General features: G+C 33.7%; 1 protein-coding gene across 1 annotated transcript in view; it reads right to left on the minus strand.

The window, feature by feature from the left end:
- Window positions 1-9309: 9309 nt before the first annotated feature.
- LOC131596633 (protein FAR1-RELATED SEQUENCE 5-like) overlaps window positions 9310-10928 on the minus strand; it is a 2693-nt gene continuing 1074 nt past the window's right edge. The window contains exon 2 of the mRNA XM_058869358.1: window positions 9310-10928. This exon is cut by the window's right edge and continues 940 nt beyond it. Within this exon, the coding sequence (XP_058725341.1) occupies window positions 9310-10928 (1619 nt within the window).

Raw genomic sequence — 10928 nt, forward strand, 5'->3', positions numbered from 1 at the left:
CAGTTTCAGTTAGATTTTGTTGGAGTATTATAAATGTTGTTGAAGACTTCATGTGTGAACTATATGTGTAATGGTCTAATGGTGTATTTTGAACTTTAGAGCTGCTGCTCTTTTATGATTGTATGAATATTACTGCATGTCTACTATTATGCAGTGGTTAAACTTTGTAGTGTTGATTTTGCATGGGATGGAGCTCTAACCATTTTCATTTTAGTGGACGTATGTGGCAAGGGTTAACACATGCAAACTGGAATTTTGGGCTTAGTAAAATAAGTATTCTACAAAAGTAACATAAAGGTTGGAAATATAAAGCATAGTATAGTTAAAATTCTTTATATAAAATTGATTTAATTTGTAAAAATAATATAATTCGTACAAACTTTTATTCTAACTTTTATCAATTTTAATTACAAATTATTATAGGAGTTATACATAGTAATTATATGTAATAATTATTATTTTAATTTTGTCATTATTATAATTGTATAACGTTTAATATTTATTTGTTTTTTTAGTATAAATTTTAGTTCTTAATATTTTTTTAATTTTGAAAATTTACTCTTAACATAGGGAGTTTATAAGAAACCCTAATTTTGGCTTTTACTAATTTAACCCTATATTAAAAATAAATATAATAATCATAATAATAATATAATATTCATCCACAACTATTAATAATAATTATATAAATAATATATAAAGATGTAATATTTAGGTAATCATAATAATAAAAGAAAATATTAATGATAATATAATGTCCGAATATATAAAAATAAATATAAATAAATTTATACAAATAATTTATAAAGAATAAAAAAATTAAAAATATAACTTAAATGTAAAAATTTATAAATATTAAAATATAAGTTAAATATCTCTATCTTTTACGATTCAGATTTAAAGTTAAATAATAATAATAATAAAAATTTTAAATCCAACTTATAACTTAAATATTAAACTTAAAATAGCTAAAGTATTTATATTTTTATAGTTATACATTTATGTGTTAAAATTCTTTTTATAAAAAATAGTTTAAACAAAACAAAGTAAAAACAATTCAATATGCTATTCAACAAAGTAAAAATCAATGCTCCAATACACAAAATAAAATATTGCTCATTCATCACTAATATTTAAGAACATAAAACACATTTGGGATCACGACAACGTCAAAACCAACACCCAGCACTGGCCGCCGCCGCGACACAACGCGGATTTGCGTTACATATAACACGACTATTGTGACTGCTACATAACACTACAGTTCACATTATTACATACTTAGATACGGCGACCCATAAACATTAAGTTTTCCAGCCTTTTGATTTTACACCGCGAAACATGTCACCTTCAACGATTCAACAATTTCACGTACAACCTATTAGGAACCAGTGAAACGGTAAAACCTACCCGATCACCTCTCCTGAATACTTTCTTCCTTGCAAATTGGTACCACCCCTCCCCTATATACAGATACTCTACACCGTCAAGAGTTTCACTCTGGATGATGCAATCATGTGTAAGTCCTGTATCATAATCACACAATTCTATCATTGAAGAGAAAAAGCTACAGGACCTACAGACTCTCCTTGGAATATGCTGCAGAATATATGATTACAACACCTGAGTTAGTGTTAATGAAACATGGAAGCAGCATATTGAATAACATGTATATACTTACAAGAACATTTCGGCTTGCAGTGTAGCCTGATGTAATGGTTTCCTCCCAGTAGTATCCATCAGCTCCACCATCATCTGATGATTCATTTGAACTGCAATATGTAACATATTACAACAGATGCATTTCAAAAACATTTGTATAACAAACAACCAAACTATTTTATAACTTATTAGCTGCTTCCGTGATTCATTTCTCCTTCTTCAGCAAACCTTCGCAGATATAAAATGAAACACTCAGCTGGCTTGACATTTATACACACACGGTTAGGGAACAGTTTCAAACAGGTGCAGTTGAGTTGTTCATTCAAAAGAATAATATAACTACTGCAACACTCAATATAGTGAAACAGTCAATGCAGTGAGGTCGACATGTAGTATTGGAATAAAATTGTTCATTCACGGGTGTCTTTTTCAGTTTTATACAGGGATGGAGCTAGGTGCACTGAAACTCTCTCCCTAATTTGCACCCACTATGTTTTCTAAAAAATATATGAGTGCTATATATATATATATATGGAAAATACTAAAACTTACGAAGAAAAACTTGCAAGAAAGTGAAGAAAATGAGGTGTCTTCATGTAATTGGATGATCCATTTTAAAAACCATCCACCCATGTTTCTTACTGACATATAACCATCCAACCCATGTTTTGTTATCAATATTTTACTGCCACATCTATTAGAGCATCCACACCAATTATACTCATATGAGTTCTTTAAATGGGTCCTACATAATTTTTTATATTATTTCACTTTTTCCAATTTTTTAAACAACTCAACTATATTTTTCAAATATCCATATGCTTCTTCAAAAACTTTAAAATGAGTCCTACTAAATTATATAATATATTGACATTTGGATTAATTTGGACACTTTTAATAAAAATTTAAAAGAAAAAGAAGAAAATAATTGAAAAGGAAGTGTAGAAGCGTTCTTTACTGTAACAACTTTGTTAAACTAAAGAACCTTGATTCCATTCAATTATCCAATAACTCCTGACACGGTAGCATAAAAAACTGTGTAGAAACCTTGTAATTTTACCGATAATCATGCTCTTAGTAATAGTTTGCCACATGTATTCTTGCGTTTTGTTTAGAAGTTTATCGTAAGAAATAGCAATGCTCACTAATTATTTAACCATTGATAAGAAATATTTAATTAAAATTGAATAACGCATTAACTAATCAAAAAAGTATTTTTGTTATAAATATGAATTCACATGGTATATGAATAATTATTTAAGGTTTCATTATAAATGATAGTAAGTTTTTTATTATAAAAATCATATATGTCCTACTAAATTAGAGACAAGTTGGTTTTATGCTTAAATTTAAAATAATTCTTAATTAAATTTTCAAAAATAAGATTATGTTGTATATTTTTATTTTAACATTACAACATTATCATCAAAGATGGCAAACAAACAACTATTCATATCATTATTATTTATATTTATATATAAAAAGAGATGGATAGATAAATAATTTTGTTTATAATAACATTGAGAAAATTATACAAATAAAAATTACAAAATTATTAAATATTTTTCAAAATTAAATCTCATAATAAAATATATGTATGATATATATTTAATATACGTATGATGTATATTTAAGCTTAGAAAATAAAAACTCTTTTATTACACTACATGAATATATTGCTCTCACAAAATATCGGACTCCGTCACTGATTTTATATATATCAAAATTAATCTCAATTGGGTCTTCCAATTTAGGACCGTTTTAGGGGGGTCAACTCTCTAAAATGGCTTTTATTTTTAGATCCATATTTTATGCTTATATTATGATTAATTAGTATTACTTAATTACTAACATATATTTTTCAATCTAACTATACTTATTTTGTGACATATTATTCATTAATACAAAAGAGTACAAAACTTTATTTATTTAATTTTATTCATATTATTATTCATAGTTTCATGTTATTCAAATAATGCTATAATAACTATTAAATAAAATAAAAAAGCAAACCGTATCAAAATAGTGTGTAATTGTCAAATTTGGGTGTAATAATGTCATTCCTCAATATTAAACTATCATATCAATTACTACCATACTCAACCGCTCAAGTAATTAACCCATGGCCAACTACTACCACCCTACCTCAGTTATTGCTCTCATTTACTCAACTTCATCTACTTAAACTTGAAAGCTGGTAAACTTCATCCACTCAAAACAGACAAGGGATCTACTGTGACCTGGGTGATAATGGAGAAAGTATACGTAGTTTTTGAAGGTCGTAACCCAGGTATATATTTGTCGTGGCCTGAATGTTTTGCTCAAGTTAACAAATGGAGTAACAACGCACATGGCAAATATTACAGCCTTGAGCAAGCTGAAAGGGCATACACGGAATATTGCAAACAAGTAGGTCGTGTCTATGAACAACATCACAACATCAACTCGTGCGAATCTGAAGAGTGTTCGTATGCAGACGACAAAGTTCAGCCTTCTCAAGATCTGTCGTGTAAGTTGATACAATACAACCTTATGTTATGTAGTATATATACGTTGCTTATAATATTAAACGATAACCATGATATGTAACTATGTATGGCCTTTATTAACCTTTATGAACCTTTTTTATTTGTATTACAAGCTACGGTTTTGTCGAACTTGGCCGAGGAGACAGACGCGGAGGATATCGTTCTACAAAATAGCATACAAAAACAGGTAGAGGTAGTTTGCAACCGTATGAGAATCCTTGTACCGGTATACAATCTACACGAAGTCAAGGTTGAACATGGTTTCCAATTTTTAAGGTATCATGCTTGTTTGTGTAGTCCTTTGTTTTCCAAATCTATGGTTTCAGTTGGCCGTTTTGCGAAGACCGACTATGACGCGAAGGAAGATGTTGCGGTGCTGTTAATGCGTCGTTTGCTTTGCGCAACAGGTAGAAGGATTCGTGATTACAACTACTATAACGTCCAAATACTATCGGAAGAACTTCAAAATGCGAGGGATGCAAACTTTGAACTGAACATGGAGATTGCTACTTTGAAAGCAGAAAACAGGCTCCTCAGTAACCAAGTTTTAGCTAATGAACATGTTAAGTGAATGTATATAATAACAATGTGGACGGTGTTCCATTTTTTAGATTGATTCAAGTCTCAATGTAGTGACTACGGTCTTAATCGTTGTTGTGTTTTTAGCTTAGTTGCATGGCGTTGCATGTGTATAAGTTCCATTTTATGAAACTCGTTTGTCGTTTGTAGTACCTTTCATTTGATCCCTATATGTGTATGGGATATTTGATTATGGATGGAGTGGTGTGCACCTCATTATATATATATATAATGTATCATTAGTTTCAACCTTATGGTATGTATGTGATTACAATATTAATATCTCATGTGCAAGTAGCATATCAAACAAGTCTTAATATTATATTAAGATATCAACTGATTTACTTTATGCAATTGTGATAGCTTGGGTCAATTCCACATTAAATGGTAATTAAGTGATTTGATGGAATAGGTATCGAGATTAGTCTCTACATCATTACTCTACGTTTCTCCTTATTTTCTTTATATTAGCAACATCAACAACAAGCAAGTTCTATAAAAAAAAAACAACAAGCAAGAGAGCACTCATTATCAATGGAACCAACAAGATGCAACGACTTTGTGTTGATCCCTGGCCATTCAAAAGACAACGGAATGCAAGTTTTCCTTCTTAATAATATTTATTAGTATGTCTTTATGTGTTACATTTTTATATGTTCATGTACATAAGTAATAAAGGTTGTGGTGTTTATGTAGGGATGGTGACAAAAACTCCTCAAAGATGGGCGAGAGGATTTGTTCATCAACCATTCCAAGGGTTGGACAAGATGTAGATCACGACTCATTTAAACCTGATGTAAGCTCCAAAGAAGTCACGTTAGCTGATGTGTTGGATGCCGTGGAGGTAAACATTTTTGAAACCAACATGCTTTTAAAATATAAGTATATAACTATATAAGAGTTGTAATATTCATACAACTCTGTAATGTGGAAATGCACTACTGGTGCTGAGTAATAAAATCCATTGCTTATAAAAAAAGAGATATAAGAGTTGTGTTGAAACGTTTTATGTTGAACTTTTGTGTTATATAACTACTGATATGGTTCAACCATTGTGTATGATGCAGAAACTAAGTTTCAGGATAGATATTCTGGAGATTTCTCACAACGACATGATGACCAAACTTGTGTTCAATCAAAAAGAGATACTAAAAAAAGTAGGTGGGGAAATGCGTAGCCCAAGGTTCAAAGACAAAGTTGTCCATGCTAGCTCTGGATATTCCCCTGATGCAGAAGATGATGGAAATGATCGGGGCAAAGAAAAGATGATGGACAGAGGGATGGAGAAGCTGAAGAACTTTGGTACAATAAACATATCTGACTACGACTCCGAGGAAAGAATGAATGCTAAAAAAAGAACAGTCTCCCATAACAACTACGTACGTACCGATACTGTTTGCAAACGGCAAAACACAAGCTATGGGAAACTTCCATACATTGATGCCGATTCAAACAGGGGTGGGAAAGAAGTTGCAGACAACACCAACAAGCCATTCAGTAGTGATTATAGCCGAAGGTTTAATGCAAAGGTGACATGCCTTCCACTCATATATTTGCATGGTTTTACGTTAATGTTGTTTAAACTTTAAACACTTGATTTACCATGTTATTCAAATTATTTGTTCTAATATTTATTTCAATAAACAAGGAGCTGATGACGACATCAACAACTCCCAAGGGTCGAAAGCTCTCATTCACACCATCACCAGGAGAGGGGTCGAGGCCTACAGGTAATGCTATTGGCAACTTGCAGAGAAAAGCTGCAACCACTCCCAGATCACTCGGTGTCAAACGACAATCTCCGGGCGGTAGAGCTAAAAAAACTGTTGCTATTGGGAGGACTAATGCATTCAGAAACAGTACTGGTTTAATGGTCCCGAAGGTAATCAAAATTCATTAAGCAGTACTTATGAAAGAACAATGTTTATGTCGATTGTGTATGATATTCTTAACAAGTCCTATATTAAGCAGCATTTCAGATGCGCGGTTAAGACCTCCCCTGATATGAAACTGGATCAAACGGAAATCAGGGTGTGTGCGTATGTCTTCCAAGAAGACTTTGACTCATCGTACGTGGACATGAATTTTATTACCTTATTATGAAATCTCTTTAACAATGACTAACAACCGTTGTTGTATTTCAGTGATACAATATTCAGGGTTGGTAGGACAGCGTACACCAGAGCTGATTTTGAGTGTATGTGTCCAGGAATGTTGGTTTCAAGTGAGGTACATTTCTAACCTATACACATACCCATCATTTTACGTATTATGTTTGTTGGCTAACTGGTTACTGGTGTAAATGAATTCCAACCTTGGAACAGATTATACTGATGATGGCGTTGAAGGTGATGTGGTCACAACACCAAAACGTATGCAAAAATTTATGGTGCCTGCCTCCGTCGTTCGCGGTAATTACCATAAACTCCAAATTATTCATGATGCTTATTTTACATGAGTCTTTACTAATAAGTGATAATCACATGCTAATGTATTAAACTATCTGTTGGTTGTAGGAAGATGTTGTTAAAAATAATGGTCATGAGGAATTACACATGTTTTACAAAGATGACTGGGCTGTTCGTTTTGATCACCTGAGATTGGTAGAATGTTTCATTTAATTGTCTCTAATCGTTAGATGTTGTATGCACTGCCTCCTTTTTTACATAAGCCAATTAACGGATTTGTTCAAAAATTTGATATACGTTATAGATTTATGTCCCAGTAGAAGACCAGCGTGGACACTGGTACCTCATGGTCATTTCATTAGATGATCGCAAGATCTATCATTTGGACTCGCACCTGACCGAGGACGTGGTCGCAGAAAGAAGGTCCACCATCAGAAACATCGTGAGTATAAGTGAATTTTATAATCACATGTTTGAGAAAAGAAGCTATAATAAGCTATATCTTCTTAATTTATCAGGGAGCTGCGCTAAATAAGCTGGTGGAAACGGTGTATGAAAGTTCATTCTCACTCCACGTGATGACGGACTTTGAATACTGGGATATTGTGGAGGCAAGGGGGATCCCAAACTGTGGAACCAGGTATCAAATTTCTTCCAATCGACAATCACTTTCCATATACAATTGGTCAAACTGAACCCGTTGTGTTGTATTGGCAGTGACAGCTCTGCACTATGGGTGGTAGAGTGGATGAACATGCAGAACAACTTCACAAGCAACACTCTTGGTGTGGTATGATTATATGGCAATTCTGATGTGTTGTGTTTACAATAAATTATCACCATTTAACCCCGAAAATAATCTTTGTTAACTATTTCACATTTCACTTCCAGATGAATGAGATTGTCACAAGGATGGCCGTAACTATGCGTTTGCTTATGGGAAACCATAACGACTGCAACAACGAGCTCATTCGGAAGTCGAAGGAATACTGGAAAGTTATGACAACCGCGACTTAGACAATGGGAATGTGCGGTGGCCATTTGTTTGGATATTTGGATGGCTGCGTGGACCATGTTTTGTTGATTGAAACTACTACTATGATTGTCTGTAATATATTTTTAGGATAATTTGCTTGCTGCTTTATGCAGTTTTGTGTAATTTGGACCGCCCTTTGCTGCTTTCTGTTACTTACATTGTTATGTGCTAGTTGTTGTGTCCTTGGGTGTGGATATATTGATGATGGCAAATAACAACAACGCATTATGTGAAGTAATTGGCAGTGGATTGAACTGTAGGCTGCAGCGAATGCTGTTGAAGGAGCGGTTTGAATGGTTGCACCTAAGGCTTCTGTGCTTGCACCAAAGCATTTGATTAGAGGAAAGTGATGATATAATAGTAGCTGCCACTGAAACTATGATGATGCACCTGATATTGGAAAATAGAAATGTAACATGAAGAATATTTAAATTATGTTGATGCACCTTTAATTGTTATGTTCCATTGAATTGAAAAATTATGCTATTTATTTTTGCATTTTCATATTGCACCAAAGGTACCAAAGTTTTGAAATAGTACAGGTAAGCAATCCTATTTATTTGTACTGCTTTAGAAATTTTGGTGCTGTTCTATTTTAATTTAATTTGGCTGGTTTCATAATCAAAATTGTGCATTGTATTTTTATCACAAATAATACAGTATGAATTTACTCTATCTAAGTAATATTTAGAACATTGTTGATTAATTTATGAAATATATTATGTTGAATTAGGGAAATTACAATACAACAATAGATGAATTTCAATGTGCTTTAGGATAAAATTACAGCAATTCACTTCTTCAGTTACATCAACTTCCAGCCTTGGATATATTAAAACTAACAAGACACAAAGTCTGTTACAATAAGCATACCAAATGCCTATTACAAAACAAATCCCACATTTGCAACACAGCACCCAAAATTACAAAATCAGTATAACTGCCAATTATATTATCCAATACAATAAACTACGAATACCACCTCTTACTTCACCACATTCCCATTCTTAACCCATTCTTAACAGAAACAGACACCTTCCTTGCCAAACAAGCAGCATAACATCATTTTGGCATTGCTTCATCACTTCACTGAATTTCAAACTGAAAATCCATAGTCATTACTTAACCTTACAGATGCTGATTGTAAAGAACTATCTGCAGGAGGCTCTCCATCTGCTCCAAGAGTAGGGCAGCATCTTCTGTTGTGACCAGCTGCACCGCATATCCCACACGTCTGTGTCCGCCTGGGTCTCTCTGATGTACCAACAGTACCTGGTCCACAACCCTTGCTTCTTGAACATGAAGGGTTAAGTATATTCACCAACTCCTCTTCAACATGTATGTTATCTGGAACATCTTCATTGTTGTACTTCGATTTAAGCCTACAAAGTTCATTAGTCAGATATTCTAAATATTTTTTGTAATCATCAACATCCATATATGACAAGTCAGCGACCTCCTTACTAAGATTCACCAAAGTAGCGTGTCTAGCAACCAAATGTGAATCCCAGTAGTGGGAACCATCTTCATAACTTCCACTAATAGACTCCTTCGCATATAATGACCAACGATTCAGCACAAGATTCTCAGGAAATTCTACAATATTAAGATAAACCATCACAGCAACAATGTGCTCACAAGGAATCCCAATGGATTCCATTCTAAGACACGAGCATCTGAAATCGTTATTCGATGGACAGTGGGAAACACGCCATCCATGCCCTTCGTCTCTGTATTTTGTCACCGCATAAATGGTAACTGATGCCATATCTTGAATATCTAATACAGATGTTAAGGTTACCTTTTTCATAACAGATCGTACCATTTCAAATATCTCTTTTGTCCAGTGCTTTGATGCTGACCTCTCAAGCGCCCTAAGATTGGTATGCAACACTGCCTGTCCATATTGGGATTCAAAATCAGCTTGAACCTCTCTAAATCGAAAATATGCCACACACCTATGGAACTGCTTAACAAAATCAGTCATATTCATCCTCGAGTGTACAAACTGTCCCATATGACTATGAAATGCTTCGCACCGCGATGTCGTTCTTATTCCTGCAAAGAAATTTCCCCTAATATGAGCTGTTGCCCACATCTTCCTTTTCTGGTACAATTCATTGATCCAATTATTATCTTCTAACCCAAACCTATCTAACATTTCATTCCACAGACTCTCAAATTTCCAAACATCGTGATCACCAAGCATTAATTTTTTGAAAACAGGGATGAAATTGGGATTGCTAATGTTGGAAATTGCATTTCGTAGGAGATGCCATGCACATAACCTGTGGTAACTGTTGGGAAAGACTTTCCTGATTGCATTTCTCATAGCAACATCACCGTCCGTTATTACAGATAAAGGTGTCTTACCTTTCATTGCAACCAAAAACTGCTCCAGCAACCATACATATGTCCCTTCAACCTCATTTGAAACTATGGCAGTAGCAAATATAATCGTCTGGTTATGGTGATTAACACCAGAAAAAACAACAAATGGGCACCTGTACTTATTTTTCTTGTAGGTAGCATCAAAAGCAAGCACATCACCAAACAGTTCATAATTCTTTTGACTCTCACCGTCGCTCCAAAATAGGTTTTGCAACGTTCCATCCGCACCCACCGTGTGTGCAACAAGCATCAATGGATCTATTACACGAAGATCAATAAGATACCTGACAGCACCTTTAGCATCAGAAGACATCTCTTTCCTTT

Source organism: Vicia villosa, linkage group LG1 (genome assembly GCF_029867415.1).
Source record: "Vicia villosa cultivar HV-30 ecotype Madison, WI linkage group LG1, Vvil1.0, whole genome shotgun sequence".
NCBI lineage: Eukaryota > Viridiplantae > Streptophyta > Magnoliopsida > Fabales > Fabaceae > Vicia > Vicia villosa.